General features: G+C 37.0%; 1 protein-coding gene and 1 long non-coding RNA gene across 4 annotated transcripts in view; one reads left to right on the top strand and one right to left on the bottom strand.

Annotated features, from left to right (window-relative positions):
• The window catches only part of MROH9 (maestro heat like repeat family member 9), an 82,990-nt gene extending 63,619 nt beyond the window's left edge, over positions 1-19,371 (bottom strand). For both annotated transcript variants that reach the window (XR_011438986.1, XM_023640541.2), the window contains exons 1-4: positions 19,226-19,371; positions 15,528-15,619; positions 13,753-13,799; positions 2,455-2,534 (exon numbers count right to left, since the gene is read on the bottom strand). Coding sequence is in view for 1 of the 2 variants with exons in the window: in XM_023640541.2 (XP_023496309.2) it covers positions 2,455-2,534; positions 13,753-13,799; positions 15,528-15,582 (182 nt within the window). In the remaining variant the exon portion in view is untranslated. The remainder of the gene's footprint in view (positions 1-2,454; positions 2,535-13,752; positions 13,800-15,527; positions 15,620-19,225) is intronic.
• A 9-nt stretch (positions 19,372-19,380) lies between these two features.
• The window catches only part of LOC111773381 (uncharacterized), a 160,685-nt gene continuing 159,101 nt past the window's right edge, over positions 19,381-20,964 (top strand). Inside the window, exon 1 of one of the 2 annotated variants that reach the window (XR_011438985.1) lies at positions 19,381-19,502. This is a non-coding gene — a long non-coding RNA (uncharacterized lncRNA). The remainder of the gene's footprint in view (positions 19,503-20,964) is intronic. The other variant, XR_002807750.2, reaches the window with a different exon arrangement.

Here is a 20,964-nt window from a genome sequence, read left to right as displayed (position 1 = left end):
AGAATGTGCAGAATCTATATTAAAAATGCTTCAAAATTTCAGGAGAGACATAAAATAGAACTTAAATAATTAGAAAGCTATATTATTAAATAGGAAGATTATTTATAAATGCCAATTATTCTTAAATTATTTTAAAAACTCTAAAATTGCAATTAAAATTTGAGAACATTTTTTAAGCTCAATCAGATATTAGACTCTATTAGAAAACAGCACTAAATAAAAATAGTGTAGTGGTGGCACAATAGAACTCTAACAATGGAATATGATGGAAATACTGGAAAATACCCTAATCTGAGAATAACAAACACATGGATAATATTATATCTTCCTTTCCAGGACAAATGTGGCACTCATTTATTGTGGCAGTATTTCATGTTGGGTCAGAATGCAGTCTCAAAACCCTTTTTTCTCTTGAAAATTTTTTGGAGATATTTGTAGATTCATATGCTGTTGTAAGAAATATTCCAGAGAGGCCCCTTGGACACTTCATCCGGTTTCCCACAATGGTGACATTCTCCAGAAACTATGGTATATCATCACCAGGATATTGACATTGATTCAAGCCACTGATTTTGTTCAGATTTCCCCAGTTTTGCTTGTGCTCGTGTGTGTGTGTGTGTGTGTATTTAGTTCTATATAATTTTATCATACATGGAGGCTCATATATCTACCACTACTGTCAAGATACTAAACAGCTCAGAAACCTTTAAAAGCATAGCTATTCCATTATACAGACAAACACAAAAAACATTTAAAGAGTTAAATAAGCCTTTGGAAATGAAGCATTTTAAATAAGTATTATCTGTATCGGGGTCAGGAAACATTTTCTGCGATGGTCCAGTTAATAAATAAGGCTTTGCTGGCCAGACGATCTCTGTCTACTCAACTCTGCCTTTGTAACTCGAAAGCAACCATAGACAATACATGAAGGAATGAGTGTGGTTCTTCTCCAAAAAAACTTTGTATATGGACCCTAAAATTTGACTTTCACATAATGTTTACATGTTATGAATAATTCTTCTTTTGATTTTTTCCCCCGACTATTTAAAAATGTCAAAGACATTCATATCTCTCAGGATGTACAAAAATAGGCTGCAAAAATAGCAGGATTTAGCTCAGGGCCCACAGTTTGTCGACTTCTGGTCTGTATAATGGAATTGTGAAGCATAAATTAATTCATAAATAAAAATAAATATCATAGACTAAAGGGTAAAAAACATCAAGTAACAAAAAACTAGGGGAAATTGAACGTAATATTAAAGTGCAATGTAGAATTAACTTTATATCAGATATCATACAAAAAAGTAAAAGAAAAAATATATAGCTATGACTATAAAATCAATTCTAACAAAATAGCATAAAAACATAAAACATCACGTGAAGCTTACTAAACACATACTACCACTAAAATCCTAATAACTGGCAAAGATCATGAGAAAATTCCCACATGATAAAATTTGTAAATACATAAACATATAGAAAATACTGAGTCTTGCTTGTAATGAAAGTAATATAAATTAAAATGACAATGAGGTATAATTTTGAACCTGGTAAATGAGTAAAATAGAAAAAAGCATGTATGTATGTATCTTTGAAGAAACCTTTATTATTAGTGCAGTTCTTCTGGACAACAAATTGATGGTATTTATTAAAAGCTTTTAAAGGTTCATCCCAGCAGCATTAGTTCAGGTTCGGGGGAAGCAAATGCCAAAACAGGGATAAGAGGGGCAGGTGACTTCCAGGAGAAGGTGAGAAGGAAAGAAGGAGGATTAAGGTAGGAAGAATTTTGAACTGCAGCAAGTTCCAGGAAAGGTCTGGCCAGGCTGGTGGGGCTTGTCAAGCCAAAGTCACCCACTTGAGTTGTTTGTCCCATCACACAGCCTGGGTCCTCAGCGGGAGCAGCCTGCCAGATTGAGGCCTCAGCGATGGTGTTCGTGGATCTACGGGGGCAGCAGCTGGGGCTGTCGACCAGTTAGGATCCCTAGCAGTATGGCATCTGTGTGGTTTCCTGTCACCTAAATCAATAACCTCACTCTCAGAAGGGTATTTCAGAGAAGTTTTTCAGAGAAGACATGATCTTTTATGTACAAAGATGGTCATCATAGTATTGGTAACATAATTTAGAAAACTTTGAAATTTAGAAATATTATACTGCCACTAAAATGAAAATATGATTATGTAGAAAAGTAAAAACTTAAGACAAAATGCCAGAATGAAAAGAATTACAGAAAGTTGAATGTGCAATCTACTTATGAATCTGCAATAATTAGATTATCTGCCTCCCAATGCAATACAGAAAGATTCGGAACGAATATGAAAAAGAAGGAAATAATAGTTGCTGAGTTAGGATGGTGGAATTTGGAGTATTTTTTTATTTTTCATAATTGCAATTTTTCTCTATTAAATTTTAAAGATGTTCAATCAGTGAAATAACAGAATTACAGTTTCTCATACCTGGAGTTCATGGCCAGGATCATGGCTTGATCAGTTACAACATTTGAGTATGCATCGCATAGGCTGGTAGCCATGTGCTCCTGTAAGTGTGGGGAAAAAGAAAAGAATCAGTGCTAACAGACCTGTGAGGTTTATAACATCATGTGTAATTCGCTCTTTCACAGAGACTAAAGGGACCATATTGGACTGGGATATAAGCTCAAAAGTTCATAAAAGTGTTGAGACCAGACAAACTGTAATTTAAAGCCACAATACTAAATGCTGGTCATTTACCGCTAAAGATTGTACTTATATAATTAGGATTTCCAGACAACATTGTGTTAGTAATGCTCTTTACCAGGTGCTCTTCTGTACGCCACTGTAACTGTTAAGTGCAATCTACTCAGTGTGGAGTCTACCAATAAAAATACCAGAAGGGTGATTTAAGTCAGGCCTCACTAAAGAATGTCTAAACTCACACTATGGAATGAGAACCACTTACAGGTCAATGCATAGTTGTCTAATGTAACTATTTAACTGTATACATGATGATAAATGGAATCCATTGAGAATTTCCTGTTCTTTATTCAAGAAACTAGAGAACTGGAGAAAGCCTAATAGAATAGCATCTCTTTTCTTCTGTGCACCCCAGTCTTGTTCATGCAAGCGTCTGTTGCAATGTCACTTTCTTGTATCAGGGCCATTAGTACTGTTTATAGAGATTCTCAGTTTCTACTTCTGAAATAGCTCAAAGTTCTCTTCTGTACTGCTGTATAATCATGATATTTCTTATGGGATTTATTCCCGCTAATGCATAGGCAAATGTCTGCCCCTGATGACTTACCACCCTACCAAAAGACTTCCCCTGTTTGCTCAATGCTGCGTCTCTGGGCCCAGCATTGAGCACCCTATGGGATCTGTGTCTGCCTCGGTGGGATGTGAGAGCTGTCTTAATGGATAGGGCTAGATGCCTGTCTGTTAAGTCCCTGTTGTGGACTGCATACTTGTGTCCCTTCAAAATTCATATGTAGAAACTCTAATCCTCAATGTGATGGTCTTGGGAGGTGAGGCCTTTGGGAGGTAGTTAGGTTCAGATGAGGTCATGAGGGTGGAGCCCCCATGATGGGCTTAGTGCCTTTATAAGGAGAAACATGAGAGAGCTTGCTTTCAGTCTCTCCACCATGTGAGGATGCAAGGAGAATATGGCTGTATGAAATCCAGGAAGAGGAATCTCACCAGACACTGAATCTGCCATACTCTGGTCTTAGACTTCCCAGCCTCCAGGACTATGAGAAATAAATTTCTGTTGTTTTAGCCACCCAGGCTATGGTACCTTGTTAATTGCCCAAATTGACTAAGGTAGTCAGATAAACTTCCTGAGTGGGGGTCTGAACTAAACAATGGCAATCTCCCACTAGGCCTAAGCCTCCTGCCATGACCTTCCTGGGAAACAGCACATGGAACATTTTCTACACCCCGCTCTGGGCTATGCTCAGACTAAGTGGTGCAGAGGACTTATTCTCCTTTCTCTAAAATGTTTACATTCATCTCTCTCATTGATTCCTAACAACACCAAACATAATTTTCCTTAATCTTGAAAGAATAATTCTTTGCTGTGTTGCTTATTAGCATATTGCATGTTATTATTACTTAGAGAACATAAAACCTTCTCTATGGCAGACAGCTCTCACTATAATGTGGGACTTACTGGTGATTTGTCTATTTTGATCTATAATAATATGGGCCTCTGCTTCCATCCGTTAACTAGCTTCTCTTTTTTTTCATGGAGCCAAATTGTTACTCCGAGTCCATCCCCAGGTTATTGTTCTGTCCGTATACTTTACCATCACATCTTTTGTTGATTCACTGATTTGCAGCATGTCCCTTTCTTGTTGTAAGAATGCTTTCACCTGTGCCGTATTACTGCTGATGTTTGTTTAATGCCAAAAGCCAATGCACACATTGATAGGCAACGAGGATTGCCTAACAGATAAACTGGTTGTCCCGCGGTGTCAGTCTAGGATGTTATAGGAATTAGCCAGGAATTTCACCTGCTTTCCCCAGTTAGGCTTTTTTTTATTGTTCACAATATATAACATGCTCATCAGTGTTCCCAGAAATTCTTCAATGCCTCCTCTGGGGAGGTATGAGTATCATTCTGGCTTTAACTTCTATTATATGGCTAAGTTCTCTTTTATCTCATTTTCAATTACTCTCTAATCACTATGGATCTTTATTGGAAACCCACAGTAAATAATAAAATGGTCACAATCCCAAAATCTGTACTTTGTAATATATATCATAATGCTAGGACCAGTCTGGTGGGCTTAAGCTTCCAGACTTATTATTTTGGCTTTCTTCTCTAAGCTGACCATCTGCTTTTTATATATATCTTATATCATTGACATTTTTGTTCAATATCTGCTGTCGTTCTTGGCCAGTAAAATTGGAGACATGCCAATTTGACTAGTTCCTGAAATCTCAGATGTTTCAAATCACATACATATAATGTGTGCTTCTGATGCCACCTTAGCCTGGGAGAAAATGGGATTATCATAAGCATTATTCTGAGGGAATTTGAACTCCCCTCGAGTAATTCCCAAACAATTCTGGGAATGCTCACAAGGAGCCATGGACTCGGTTGTCTAGAATACTATGCGAGTCAGCACCTTTTCCTTCATCTCTAGATCACTAGAATGTCTTTCTCTGAAAATATCAAAAGTGTGGAGAGATGAGTCATCTGAATTGAGAGCATGAATATCCAATGGCCTTACCTCTTAGGCTTCCTGTCTGTGCTGCTGCCTTACTGAAGATGGTGACGCTGTCGCTGATGCAGTCACGTGTCTACCACCTTTGCCAAGGCCAGATATTGACAGAGCTGAAGGCTACACTCAGAATAAATTCACCCACTACTCCCAAAGCTAGTTAAATTATTTCCCAATACTGCAGAAGCCACCAGAACCAGTGTAACTACACTGTGCACTCTCAGTATTGTAGTTCTTTCAGTTTCTACTTGTTTTTATATTCGTTGCCTTATGACTTAAACGCTGGGGAAGGTTGGTGTGATAAATCCCTGAAAGACAGTTACTGTGTTGTATACAGAATTGTCCCAATATTTTTTCATGGTCCTTCTCTTCTAACTGATTTTGTGCCTCAACTGTCTTTCCTTAGAAAGTTGCTTTCCAGGAAGGTGTGGGGCCCTCAGCTCCACACGCTATTGGAAGGCCTAACTCACCAATTCGCCATTTTAGACTCTTAGGATCTACACGGCCTAGGCTCAAGATGGGACCCCAAATACACACTTCCCTCATCAAAAAGTCTTTGCCATACTTAAAAATCTCCCCTCTTCACCAAGTATCTTGTTATGAAAAGGTGGAGAACTAAACAGTTCTTTAATATCTCTCCAAGGTTGAATTCCCAGGACACAGACATTTTCAATGGACCATCAGAGATTTATTGTCTATTTTGTACTAGTCACTGTGTTAGGCAATGGGGCCAGAGCAGCAGCAAGACAGTTTTTGCCTATAGTCTGGTAGGAAAGCAAACTTGAAACAAATGACAGAAATTATGATAAGTGTTTCAAAAAAGAAATTACAGGAATTATTGAGAAGCTAAACTAGCAGAGGATATAAAAGAAAATTTGGTTTTTGAAGATGTTTTAAGCCCAAACTTAGAGATTATGGAGGTGGGGGGAGCAAAGAAAGAGTCTTTCAAACAGAGGGACAGTATGCACTAAGGCCTTGAGTTGAGAAAGTGTTTGATGCCTAGAGAAGTTGTTCTTAACCCTGGCTGAGCCTTAAAATCTCTTCAGATACCTTTTGAAAATACAAATGCCTATACCTCATCCCACACCAGTGAATCAAAATCTCCAGAGGTGTGGCCCTCACAACAGTATTTTTTTTAAAACTCCATACACCATTCTAACATGAAGCCAGAATTGAGAAGTGCTGTATTAGAGGACACGAAAGGAGACCATGAGGCTGGAGCAAAGAGAGTAAGGAGAGTGGTTAGTCACACAGCCAGAGAGGTCAGATCACAGCTAGTCCTTTTGTGAGCCCTAGATAAAGATTTACTACTCATCTCTGAGGACAATGGGAAGCCATTTAATGGGAGGCAGAAGATCACAGGGCTGCTTTGTAGAGACTTGAAGTAGGTGCAAGGAGATCGATTAAGGCTAATGTTACCCGAGAGAGATTGTAACAGGCTAGGGTTCAGGTATGGGCAGCGGAAATAGAGAGAAGAGATTTAACAGCTGTATAGCGATGGATAGCAGTGTCAAAAGCTACTTAAAGGTCACACAATGAAAAGATAGAAAATTACTCTTTGGATGTGGAGACATGAAGGCCATTGGAGACCTGGGGAGCCATAGTTCATTAGACGGTTGCTGTAGATGCTCAGACTGGCAGGTCATCATGCTGAACATTCAGCTTAAGTCTTACATTAGGATCTAAAGTCCTCAGGTACCTTCAGACACAAATGAATCTATAAACAAATAAACAATGAAAAAGACTCTACCAGCCAAAGGTTGCTTTTCCTTTCTACATGACCAAAGTCAAGTGAGGCTCTCAAAAAAGCAGGATTACGGGGCCGGCTCCTGGGCGCGGACATGGCACTGCTCGTCAGGCCGCGTTGAGGCAGTGTCCCACAACCCACAACTAGAAGGACCTGCAACTAGGATATACAACTGTGTACGGGGGTGGTTTGGGGAGATAAAGCAGAAAAAATAAATAAAAAATAAATAAATAAAAAAAAGCAGGATTCCATTATTGTGGCAAAATCATTTGTTACCATTTCAGAACCACGTGGACTTGGTGCAAAACCTGCTATTGTACTGATTCTGGTGTAAAATATTAATACTCGTTGAAGGGACCTTGACATTCTACGCCTGGAGAACTTAGGCCTTCCTCTTTGTCGTTTTTCTCAGCTGGACTTCTGCCCTTGTGCTTTCTTTGATTCCTCTACGCCAAACAGAGCAGTGAGCATTTCTGGTGAATTGCATTGTTGATGGCCACTATAGTGTACTCTCTTGGGATTACTCAAAAGTCATAGCATGACTGTGAAAGCAGAGAACCACCACAAACGCAGAGACCCAAATATCCCTGACTTCCTTAATGGGGAGGATTTCCACTCTCTTTGAGTGGGGCCAGCAAAAAGACCTTTATTTTTAAGCTTAAGTATACATGGACATCATAAGTTAGTGCACCCAATATCAGTGCCCAGTAATATCTAACTTGGTACCAGTTAGTCAAAGTGTTGTTTTAAGTTCAAGTCTCAATGTGACTTCATACATGCATTCCAAAACTTGTTGGTGACCGCTCACTTTGGAACCCTATGTTCAATACATCTGTCTCAATATCTAATAAAATTCTGCTGATAAAAATTACCGGTTTCTTTCTCTCTCATATTTTTAATATAATCTTATAAACCCTAAGAACTAGTAATACATGGTATTATTAGTGTGTAAAATATAAAAAAAGAACCTCAGAAAAACAGATCATGAAAACCATCATGTTCATATCCATTCCACCAGTTCAAGAGGATGAGGATCCCTGATTACTATCTTATTTTTTGAAGGCTCCTCATGACTCCTTTCTAGAGCATATCTCTAGTTTAGACCTGGATTAGGCCCCAGGTTGGGTGAGCAAGAATTATTATAATAACAGAAAATTCTTCACAACTCACCTATGATATCTATTGAAGCAGAAAATTTTAACTCCAAATAATTGATAAGATTTAGCCAGCTGGTGATTGCAGACCCTGTTTCTTTATTCTCACATTTTAAAAAGTCCTATAGAACTGGCATTTGCTTTGGAACAATTTCAAGTCAGCTTTACCCAGTCCAGCTAGGACTTTCATTTTCCATCCCTTATGCCTTTTGTTATCTGCTTTGATGATATTAACGTTATCTATGAACACTAATACTTCTAGCTAGATCATATTACCAAACTACTTCTCAATTCAGTATAAAAGGTTCCCCTTTAAACTAATAAATATCTACTGGGCAGAAAAAGTCTTTGTTAGTATCCTTATCGGTCAATGTTATCTAGTCAAGTTCGAAGTGGTAATACTGACTTAGCAATCTAACCGGTGGAGAACCACAGACATGCCGGCAAGGAGTCTAGTGACCCTTGAAGGCAAGATCGTGTGAACTGATTCAGTGATTATGCTAATATGCACACATTGAAAAAACTTCCAGATTTCTTTTTACTATTACTATTGGAGAGACATTTAACAATAGCAGTTAGAATGAACCGCAAAACTACATTTTAATTATATTAATACTCAAGCCATTAATCTCTCTTCCAAACTCCTAGAGCATTATTGAAATTATCTTGTCAGTTAACATTCTGATGTGCCCGTTCACTAATACACACACCTCAATCCATACACATGGAGAAACACTTGGGCTCTGTCCTGAGTTGATTCTTCAGTATGTTTTCATGCGTCTCAGATAGCGGGGAGTCCCAAAATTCAGACCCATGAGATCTTGGGATTTCTTAGAGTGTTTCAATGCAATATCTAACTAACAGGAGTCCCAGAAAGAAGGAACGCAGAAACGTAAGGAAGGAACTTGTCCAATCAATAACGCAAGGTAATTTCTTGGAGATAAATGGCTGGAGTCTTTAGATTGAAACATGAGTGCGTGCCTAGTATATTTGAATAAAAAATACACCTAGACACATTGTTATTAAGTTTCAGTTTACTCAAGATAAAGATAAATCTTAAAGGCTTCTCTAGAGAAAACAAGTGACAAAGAATCCAAGTGTGATCAGATTTTCCATTGATAATACTGGATACCAGAAAAAAATGTAAGTTATGCCTTCAAATTTTTTTTAGAGAAATGACTTGCAACCTAGAGAAATCACTAGAACAACAATTGATGTTGGTTGCTTTTATGGTGGTAAGATTTTATTTACTCATCTTTACTGCATAGATTCTTGAAAATGAGAACATGCCATACGACCCAGCAATCCCACTATTGGGTATCTATCCAAAGAACTTGAAATCAGCAATTCCAAAAGTCCCATGCACCCCTATGTTCACTGCAGCATTATTTACACTAGCCAAGACATGGAAGCAACCTAAGCACCCATCAACTAATGGTTGGATAAAGAAGATATGGTAAGTATATACAATGGAATACTACTCAGCCATAAAAAAGGATAAAATCGTCCCATTCACAACAACATGGATGGATCTTGAGGGTATGATGTTAAGTGAAATAAGCCAGCTAGAGAAAGACAATCTCTGCCTGACTCCACTCATATGCGGAAGTTAAACATGTAGACAGAGAGAACAGATTAGTGGTTACCAGGGGAAAGGGGGGCATAGGAGTGGGCACAAAGGGTGAAGTGGTGCACCTACAAGACGACTGACAAGCAATAATGTACAACTGAAATTTCACAAGATTGTAAACTGTCATAATCTCAATAAAAAGTTAAAAAAAATGAGAACATGCCACTTTCGTAAGACTATAAAAGCATTTAAAATTGATCATACATCCTCTACACAAGGAAAGTCTCTTCAAGTTCCCAGAGACAGAAATTGTACAGGTCATAATGTCTTGCAACAAAGCTATGAGATTATACATTAAAAATAAAAGAATGAGTTAATGGATATCTATATGCAAAAAGATGAATTTATATTCCTATCTCATACCTATTCAAAAATAACTCAAAATGGATGATTGATCTAAAAGTATGAGCTAAAACTATAAAACCTTTAGAAGAAAACATAGGAGAAAAATTGTTTTCACTTTTGGTTTAGGCAAAGTTTTCTTAGATACAGCCCCTAAAGAACAGTCAACAAAAGAAAAAATTAATAAATTGGACTTGGTCAGTACTAAAATCTTTTGGTCTTCAAAAGATTCCATTAAAGAAAAGACAAGCAATGTACTAGGAGAAAATATCTGCAAGTCATGTGTTCTCACCAATAACTATGCAATCTATAAGGTGCCCCTAGATAAATGATCAAGAATTAGATAAGTTCTACATGAAGAAGAAAACTTTACTGAAGATTTAAGTAAGTGGAAAGAAAAAAAGTTCCTGATGACAAGACAATAATTTAAATAAGTAAATTCTCCATAAATTAGTCTATAAATTTAGTGCAATTCCAATCAAAATGGCAAAAGAAATTCTGGGAGAAATTTGACAAGTATATTCCAAAGTTCATCTGAAAGTTTAAATGAGTAAAATTAGCCAATACATTTTTGAAAAAGAAGTAATCAGATAGACTTCTTGTTGTTAGTGCCATTGAGTCAACTCTGACTCCTAGTGACCCTGTGTGCAGCAAAGTGGAACCCTGCCCGGTCTTTTTGCACCAACCTCTCACCATCCAGTGCTATATCGGGCAATGTTCCACTGCTATTCACAGGGTTTTCATGGCCAATTTTCTCAGAAGTGGGTGACCAGGTCCTTATTCCTAGTCTGTCTTAGTCTGGAAGTTCTGCTGAAACCTATCTGCCCTGGGTGCCCCTGCTGCTGTTTGAAATACTGGTGGCAGAGTTTTCAGCATCACAGCAACACGCAGCAGCCGCAGTGTGACAACCGATGTGTGGGGTGCTTCCCTGACCAGGAAGAACCTGGGCCATGGTGGTGACAGTGCCTAATCTTAACCACTAGATCACCTGGGCTGACTATAGACTTGCTGAATTAGATATAAAAAGATTTTGTGTCATATATCTGAGCTATCCACAGTGGTTTAAAAGTGCGATAGCTCCTTTACTGCTACTGCCTGCCATGATGACACTGCCTATCCCTGCTGAAGCCAAAAGATGCTGCTGAGGCTGCTGCTGCCATCTGTCAAAGGCGCTGATCCTATTGCTCACTGATAGAGTCCCATGGCTGCTGATGCTCATTATCAAGAGAACTGGTTTGCATAAAAGTGCTCTCACTTTATAGCAAAAGCCACAGGCAACCTCATTCACTCTCACCATTTCCAGCTGCTAACTGTTTTCTCTCCTTTACTGCAGCCCCATCTTTCTAGGACTCAGCAGTTGGGACTATGCTGTAGTAAGACCCATTCTTCCCCCTCTTCTACCAGCCTGTCCTCCTTGAATCACGTCTTGATCGTCTCTTCACCTAAGATGTGTTCTTTCCTTCACTCTTTCGTCCTGCTAGTCTTGCCTCATCCTGGGTGGTCCAGACACACCTGAATCCTAGTGAGAACTTGATGTAGGCTCAAACCCTGACCTTGACATCGAACAAGCTTCTGTTTTATTTTCTAAGAGCCATTTGACTATCTCTTTTTTTCTATATATAACTATTTTCAACCCGTCTATGTTCTTGAATATAATTTGAATATAATTTGGTTTCTGGGCTTGATCTTTTCCAAGATGACTGAAATATAGACCCTGCTTCTGAACAACAAATTAAGACCTGAAATTGTAGTGCAGCTTTAACCTTTTTAGGATCACGTTTTACTCCGGAGGCTTAGCACTGGCTCACTAATTCCTGCTCTGGCTCCACAGACAAATTGGTGGATCTGACAAACTTGTTTCTGTAACTGGAACACCATAAATTAACTCTTTAGGTTTTCTAAATATTATGTACACTTTATCTTGTCAATAAAACTCCTCATCAACCTTTTGGCAATCAGTGTGTTTGGACTATTTTATTTCTCTAACAGTATCTAAATCCCACTAGATCAAAATTTAGTATGGCCTTCTCACAGATGGAAAATCTCCACTTTACAATCCCTACTAGCAAAAGAAAAGAAAAGAAAATCTCACATCCACATAGGAGGATATCATCTTGCTCTCTACTAATTTACTTTATTGATTAAGAACCACTATCCCCCTGGTGAAATAAAGAGGGATTTCAGGTAGCATAGAGAAAAAGCAAGAAAACCCCAATGATATAAAAATAAAGGCTAAAAGAAAATAACAGTAAAAATTAAGATCATTTGAGGGTGAGGGACATTCACAGACATAAATAATAAACAGCCCTTTTACTGAAGCAGGAGATGGATTGAAAATTTAGATACAAATACACAGTTTTGATCCAGCGATGAAGCTTAGATGATCTATGGAAGCGTCTCTTTGAATAAACTTTTAAAGCATTATAGCCTATTTATTTAAACATTTAACAAAGTAATGCATGCACATGTGCAGTACAGTACAAAAGGGTAAAGGGTGGACTAAGCCTCCGAGTCTTCTCGCCGCGTCAGGATCCCATCCCCAGAGTGTACAATTGTTGCTGGTTTCCTGTGCATCCTTCCAGAGACAGCATATGAAGGTATAGGAATGTTAATAATCTCTTTGGGCAGAGAAGACTCAGCCTGTAAAGTATGCCTAGGAATTGGTTCTATTTTTTGCTACGATTGCTGCCCATGTGGTCTGTCCCTCTTCTCTGCCAGTCCCCAGCTCTAGATTCCCTCCTAGATAGCTGTCTCCCTTATTGACCTCTAAGTGTGATGCCATGAATTTTCTACTACTTTTGTTTATTAAAACAGCTTCACCATTATTAATACTGAATCCTGTTTACTTAAAATCTTCAACCTCATAATTTATTTACAGGTCTTCCTCGATCCCCAAGACAGGCAAGATTCTCGATTTTAGGTTCAACACAGTATAGCCTGGTGCTTAGATCAGTGACTCTGGAACCAGATTCCATGGGCTTGCATCCTGGTTCTGTCACTTGGTAGTTATGAGACCACGGGCAGGTCACCTTCTGCCTCAGTTTCCTCATTTGCCAAATGGGAATAAGTAGTACTTGCCCCGTGGGGCTGTTGTGATGATTAGATGAGTTATTCACGGAAAGCTCTCAGCACATGCCTGACATTATAAATGCAATATGTGTCGGCCATTTTTACTATTATTGGAGTAAGGAAGAGGGTTCCCCTCTCACAGCTCCCTCATGTCCCCTGTCTTAATTTCTCTGGAGTTCTGGCTGTGAACTGGGAAAAATATTTTTCTTTTTTGGTCTGCCCATGGTGTGACTTCTTGTCCTCTTCCTGTTGGTCATTTTTTTCTGACCCAGTTTGGTGAGAAGGATTTCCACAGTGGTGATGGAAGGAAGGGTATGAAAAGTCAGGAGATGGTGGGTGGGTGGGAAAAACAGTGGGATGGGTCAAAATCTATATTGTTTTGAATTAGTGTTGAAGGTCATTTCTAGGGGCACACAAGGATGAGCAAGAACACGTCTCTGCAGGGAAGAAAAAGCTAAAAACAGTTTTCAACAAAACTTTTCTTTTTCCGTTCCGTACACACACATGTATTTTAAACATTAATTATGACAGCCTCATAATGGAGACAGGGAACAAATTATTTTTTCCCAAGAGATTTCAGTTACATTAATATCTTTATTGAATATCACTTACCATGTGATGCCATTTCACACTGGACTGCAGAATCTGGAGACTACTTGCTAGTTAGAGAGAAGAGGAGACTAATTAAAGGGAATAAATTTAACCTTTTGTCACCTTAGTGGGACATATCCCCAAATCTGAAGCTAGTATGACCTTGATGGCAAAGCCCCACACATACACATGCACTAAAACCTCAGACAAACTTATTATGAATATTACTGAAGAACACTTAGCAAAAAGATTAGCAAACAGAATACAGAACCACATTAAAAGAAAGATGCACTATAGCCAAGTGGTATTTATTCCAAAAACATAAAGATGGGTCAATAAACGTGAATCTATAAAACAATTCTCAACACTAATTGCTAAAAGAAAAGAAAATTTGCATGATAATTTTTATCAAGACAAAAAATTCTGATAAAATTTTAAATCTATTCTTAATAACAATTCTTAATAAAATAAATATGTAGTTAATTTCTTAATGTGGCATATAAATACAAAGCCAGAACCAGATGCAAAGAAATAATTAGAAGCATTCTCATTAAAGAACAAGACAAAGATGAGTATTATTACTACTTTATTTGCCATTACGGGACATACCTTCTAGTATTATTAGAAAATAGAAACAAAATTTGAGGGAAAAAAGACTGTATTATTGTTGAATTATTTACTTCATGGAAAAGAATATAAGTGACTTTTATATTTCTCTTTGCTATCAGAATGATTTAATTAGAATTTGAGTTTTTAGTTACTGAAATGCTTGGCAAAATTCCCTTACAGAAACTTTAGGAACTGGAAAGTCTCTGTTTGAGGTGGTAGCCCTTTGATAATTATTTTTATTTCTTTCATTTTAACTGCTCTGTTTAGATTTTCTAGGTCTTCTGTAATTTTTCCCAATAAATTGTTTATTTTGGAGTAATTTTAGATTTACAGAAAAGTTGCAAAGATAGTACAGAGTTCTCATATGCCCTCACCCAGTTTCCCCTAATGTCAACATCTTACATAACCGTGGCACATTTTATAAAACTAAGGGATTAATATTGGTACAATTTTATTAAGTAAACTATAGATTTTATTTGGATTTCACCCATTTTCCCATCAACGTCCTTCTCCTATTCCGTGATCCAATCCAGAACCCCACATTGCATTTAGTCATCATGTCTCCTTAATTTCCTCTGATCTGTAACTGTTTTCTAATATTTCCTTGACAGTTTCGAAGAGTACTGATGAGGTATTTTGTAGAATGTCCCTGAATTTGCATTTATCTGCTTTTCTCATGATGAGGCTGGGAATATAGGATTTTGAAAAGAATATCACAGAAGGGAAGTGCCCTTATCAGGAGAAAGTATCAGATTTTGAATTTATTCATTAGTCCTACTATTTTTCTCCTATCAAATTTAGGAATTCACCTGCATCTTTCTGTATGCCTTGTTTTCTTCTGCCTTCTTTGGATTTATTTTGTTTTCCTCTTTCTAACTTCTTATTTTGGATAATTGATTCAATTATTTTCATTCTTTCTGGTCTATTATTCTAGGTATTTAAGGTTATGTATTTTTCTCTGTGCATCATTTTGGCTGTAAGCTATAGGTTCTGATATGTAGTGTTGTCAATATTCTGTATTTTTAAAATTAATTTCCTCTTTGACTCAAGCATTATTTAAAATAAGAGAGATGGCAAATGATAGGTTGTTTTTTATTTGTTCCATAAGTTCATTATTACTTTCTAATTCTTTTGCATTGAATATGTCTCTCTCACACACACACATACACCTATATACAAACACTTACCTTTGTCCTTACTTTGTCTTAAAGTCTTACATCTTTTATGACTCCTTGATTTCATGTTGACAGAGATGAATTAAAGTCTTGTAGTACTAATGCTGCAAAAAAGTATTTTTTATTAGTACATAATCCAGTAACTTTCCTATAGTTTTGCTTTGCTATATCAGTTTTGATGCTACTATGTTTATGCGGTATGTAGATCATATTAATTTTCTATTGCTGTGTAACAAATTACCACAAACTCAATGGCTTAAAAAAACCATCCACTTATAATTTGACAGTTTCTGTAGGTCAGAAGGTCAGGCTCTGCTTAGGGGCTCACATGGCTGGAATTGAGATATCAGCCGGGATGGACTCTCATTTGAGGTTTGGGATACTCTTCCAAGGTCATTTAGGTTGTTGGCAGAATTCAGTTCCTTGAAGCTCCAAGACTGAGGGCTCTGTTCTCCTGCTGGCTGTGCCTGAGGGAATCTCTCAGCTCCTAGCACCTGTCTGCAGTTCATTATCACATGGCCCCTCCACAGGCCTTCTCACACTGCCGGTATCTGACTCCCTCCCGTCTGCGACCTCAAGACCCAGACTGCAAGGGCTTGAGTGATTACAGCAGGCCCACTTCGATAGCATCCCTTTTGATTAACTCAAAGTCAGCTGACTGGTAACCTTAATTACATCCATGAAATCCCTGTTGCCATATTATGCAAAGTAATCACATCCCAGGATACTCGGAGCTTCAGCCCATCTCCTCCCGTAAATTTTCAGCTTCAAGGGGAGGGATTTATACTGAGACAGAAATATCGAGGGACATCTTACAATTCTTCTTACCACGTAGATTTTTATAATTATTTTGTCTTCATTATGGATTATAAGCTTTCTCATTATGTGATGCTTTAAAAAAATCATATTTAAAGCTTTAAAATTCAAAGGCTGGATTCAAGGTTGTCTGAATGAAGATCCTAACTCTTCATTTGTTATTACTGTTGTTGTCTACATTTTCCTGGTCTGCTTTTTTTCCATCTTTTCATTTACAACCATTTTGAGATATTTTGTTTTATAAATATCTCTAGTATGTAGCATATTGCTGGGTTTTCTTGGTAATTTAACCAGACTCTTTTCTCCTTATAGGTGAGTTCAACCCATTTTGACTTATTGACTTAGATTTTGGTTTCAGTTTTGTCTTATATTTTATGTTATGCTTTTGTTGTTGTTGTTGCTATTTTTAAATCTTTTAGTCTTTGGTATTTTTTCCCCTTACCTTTTCTGTGTGTGTGATGTGGTGTGTTTGTGTGTTTCTTCAATGTGGAAGTTTTATATTCCTGTCATGATTATGGTTAAGACTACTATACCTGTTTGTAATATATTTATTCCTCAAAGCATTAGATTGATCTGTTGATTCCCAGCTGTAAGCAAAGATGGAATTTCTTATTTCTGTTTCCTCCCGTTCCTTGTTCCCGTATGATTTTAGTTGATTAAATTACTTAGTGGAACCTTTATGTATTTTTGTTTATATTACTTATTAACTCAAGTTTTAATAATGAAGAAATCGATTTATTTATATTACTTTCCCCTTTATTTCTTAATTTTTTAGTGCTATTAGTTATATAATTTCTATACTTTCAAGGTTTATAATATTTCCATTCAGTTCTGTAACAATAATCTCCACTTTCTGTGAGGTCTTAGCCCTTCATTTAAATAGATTTCAAGCACACTGCCGTGCCTTTTGCATTCATCCCTCATGGGGCTAAAGTTCATTTTCTATTAGTCTATTTAGGAAGGAAATCACATTCCTTGAGTTCTTTCATATTGAAAAATGTTTGTTACACACACTCATATTGAGTTAAAGTTTGGCTAGGGATAACATTCTTGGGCACAATGTTTTCCTCAAGGATTTTATAGGCACTGCTCCATTGTCACCTAGCGTTGCTGTGGAAAAGGCTAAGCTGGGCTGGAGTTTTTCTTCTCCTATGTAGGTTAATTGAACATTTTTCCTTTTCCTGGATTTTGAAAGCATTCCCTGTTTCTCTTTGAGAATCAGTAACTTTACTGGGATACAGCTCACCATTGATTGTCCTGAGTCAAATATTCTGGGGCCATAGTCTGCTTTTCAGTCTATATGTTCACGAAAAGTCGTATTAAAATTTTTATCTAAATATTTTCTTCTCTTCTATGATTTTGGTTCTCTTCTCTGATGATACTAATTATGCTTATCTTTGATCTCTTTTTTCTAGCTTACCTCAATCTTGTCCTTCATGCTCCTTATCATCTTTTCAGTAAAGTTTATTTTCTTTGTGCTGCTTCCAACATGGTCCCTGTTGTTGTGAGAATAGTTTTTATCCTCCACTTCTTTCCTGAGCTGCACTCTTTTTCCCTAAATTCTTATATCTGTATTTTGAGATCACATTTTATAGATAAAATGGCTTCATTAAATTATAAAATTTTTTTCATCTGCTTTGTGATGATATTTTTCTAGAATTATTTAACTTCACTGATTTTTATATTACTTTCCTGCTTTCTTTCTTGTAAAGTCTTTGTTTACATCCTCTATTGATTCCTTTTTAATTATTATTCAGTATTGAATGAAATGAGGTACTCTCGGATCAAATGTTTGCTAAACTTTCACTTGAAGGAATTCTCCTCTTGAACCAGAATTGTGGTGTAAATTTGCTCTTTTAGCCTTATTTTCCCCCAGCTCTTTGATCCTGCAGCTTCAGAGCCACTGTGGAATTTATCTCCTCATCCTCACCCACCTGCAACAATGGCTTGTCTTTGTGATTTCTTGTTCAGTTCAACCTCACTAGCGTATCCTTGGTCCAAAACCAAAACCAAAGAAGATGCTTCAGTGTACACGTTCCATTCCTATTTCTCTGTCTAAGCCTTTCACTTTGTTTTCCTCATGCTTCCATCACACAAGAAAAACATCAGTCAGCTACTCAGGGAGGAAGCTCTGGATCCAAATATATGATCAATAGCTTCCTTTCAAAGATGTCATATTTACTCACAATTCAGTTCTGATTTGATTACTGGAGTATTTTCAAACATTCCATATTTTACTAAATGTATAGTACTAGTCTACCCTATCAAAGGCTTTGCTTTAGTAAATATTTGCTCTTTAAAAATCTCACAGGATTAGATATATACATAAGGAAATTTTAGAACAGATCTAGAATTTTCCCCATGGCACAATTTTTGCTATTCTATGTTTTTATGTGTGTATGATTTATTTTAATAAATAATTGAGACCTACATTTATAAACTGATGTTTAAACTATTTGGTCTCACGAACTTTTCACCACCTCCTAAAGTTTTCTATTTCCTGACTCCTTGAAACCCAGCTTCACTGAGAAAAATGAAATGTTTTCTGGAGGGGAGTTCAGTTTTAGAGCTTGAGTGCTTGGGGTGAGACCAAACTTTTGTGGTGCCAATTTATGTGTAGTTTACACTGCCATAAGTTATCACACCTGTAAGGCAGGAGAGATGTGGTCAGATGGCGGAAAAGAAGACAGGAAGTTAGGAGATCCATTAACGAAGATGGACTCTGCCAACTGGAAAATTTGGTGAGAAATTTAAAAGAGGGTCTGTGGTAAGGTAAATTCTAATATATGCATAATTCTTTTAACAGAGCAAAAACAAAGAAAAGTAGTCAAAGTTAGAAAGAAGACAGGCTTTTGACTGACTGAAGAATTAATAGGAGAAAAAAAATCACTTACTTGGGTGTAACTTCTTTGTAATTGTTGATGAGGCGGGGTAGTGAAGAGAAACTCAAGTATTTTACCTCTTAGCCAAAGAAAAAATACTCTATCTACCAAAGGAATCCTTTGAGATGTTGTCACTTGTCATGGCAACCACATATTTCAAAGATTCCATTCTGGAATGGATGTGATTCCTGCCCAGAAAGTACTGACATACCCAAAGGGCTGCTGCTAATGCTCGCCTGTCACTACCGAGGGGGGAAGCTTCTGGTTCCTACCTTACCAACACTGAAAGGTAGTTCTGCAAACCAACCGTCCCGTAGAAGGTGGGCAAAGGGTATGAACAGAAAACTCACAGAACAGGAAAACTGAATGGACAAGAAATATTAAAAGATGCTTACTCTCCCTTGAAGTCTTGGAAATGCAAATCAATGAAATATAATTTCACAATAAATAAGTCAAAATAAAATAACTAAAAATGAGTAAAAATTTAAAAATGGATAAGTTCAAATATTGGTGAAGATAAAAAGAAACTGGAACTTCCTCTTGTCACTGAAGGAAGTATAAATGGATACAGCTACTTTGTAGAGCAATTTGTCAAATTCTAGCAAAATTAAAAACCTACAACCCAGAATTTTCAGTTGTAGGTTGATAGCCTATAGAAACATTTGTAAAATTTGTGCACTAGGAGACATGGAGGACGATGTTCATTGTAGCCTTCTTTTTAATAATAGATTTATTAAGATATAGTTCATGTTCCACAAAATTCTTCCTTTTAAAGGGTATATAGTTCAGTAGTTTTAAGCATACTTACATAGTTGTACAACTATCAGCAATATCTGAGTTTAGGACATTTTCATTAGCCCCCAAAGAAACCCTGTGCTCATTAGCAGTCACTCTCTGTCTCCCTCTTCTCCTAGCACCTGGAGGCCACTGATCTACTTTCTGTCTCCATGGATTTGCTTATTCTGAACGTTTCCTATAAATGCAATCATGCAATATATGGCCTTTTGTGATTGGCTTTATTCACTTTTCATAATGTTTTCAAAATGCATCCATGTCCCAGCATGTATCAGTCCTTCATTCCTTTCTATGGCTGAATAATGCTCCATCGTGTGGATATGCCACTTTTTGTTTATCCCTTCATCAGTTGTACATTTGCATTGTTTCCTGCTTTTGACTATTCTGAATGATGCTGCTGTGAACATCTATGTACAAAGTTTTGTGTGAACACATGTTTTTATTTTTCTTGGGTGTATACCTAGGAGCGGAATTGCTGGTTCATACGCCAACTTTATTTTTAACTTTTTGGGGAACTACCAAACCACCTTCTAAAGTGGTTACACCATTTCATGATTTCATCAGGAATGTATGAGGGTTCCACTTTCCCCACATGTTTGCCAACACTTGATATTGTCTTTTTAAATTGTTTTTTATAGCCGTCCGAGTGGATGTGAAGTGGTATCTCATTGTAATTTTGATTAGTATTTCCCTAATGACTAATAATGTTGAGCATGTTTTTATCTAATAATTAGCCATTTGTATATCTTCTTTGGAGAAATGTCTATTTAAGGTCCTTTGTCCATTTTTAAGTTGGATTATTGGTCTTTTTATTGAGTTGTAAGTAATTTTTTCTATCTTCTGGATACTAGACCTTTATCAGATATATGATTTGCAAATATTTTCTCCCATTCCTTGGAGTCTTAATAATGTCTCTTGAAGCTCAAAAGTTTGTAATTTTAACGAATTCCAATTTA

This window comes from Equus caballus, chromosome 5 (genome assembly GCF_041296265.1).
Source record: "Equus caballus isolate H_3958 breed thoroughbred chromosome 5, TB-T2T, whole genome shotgun sequence".
Lineage (NCBI taxonomy): Eukaryota > Metazoa > Chordata > Mammalia > Perissodactyla > Equidae > Equus > Equus caballus.
Note: the sequence above shows the minus strand (reverse complement) of the source record. Positions and strands in the feature narration are given on the sequence as shown.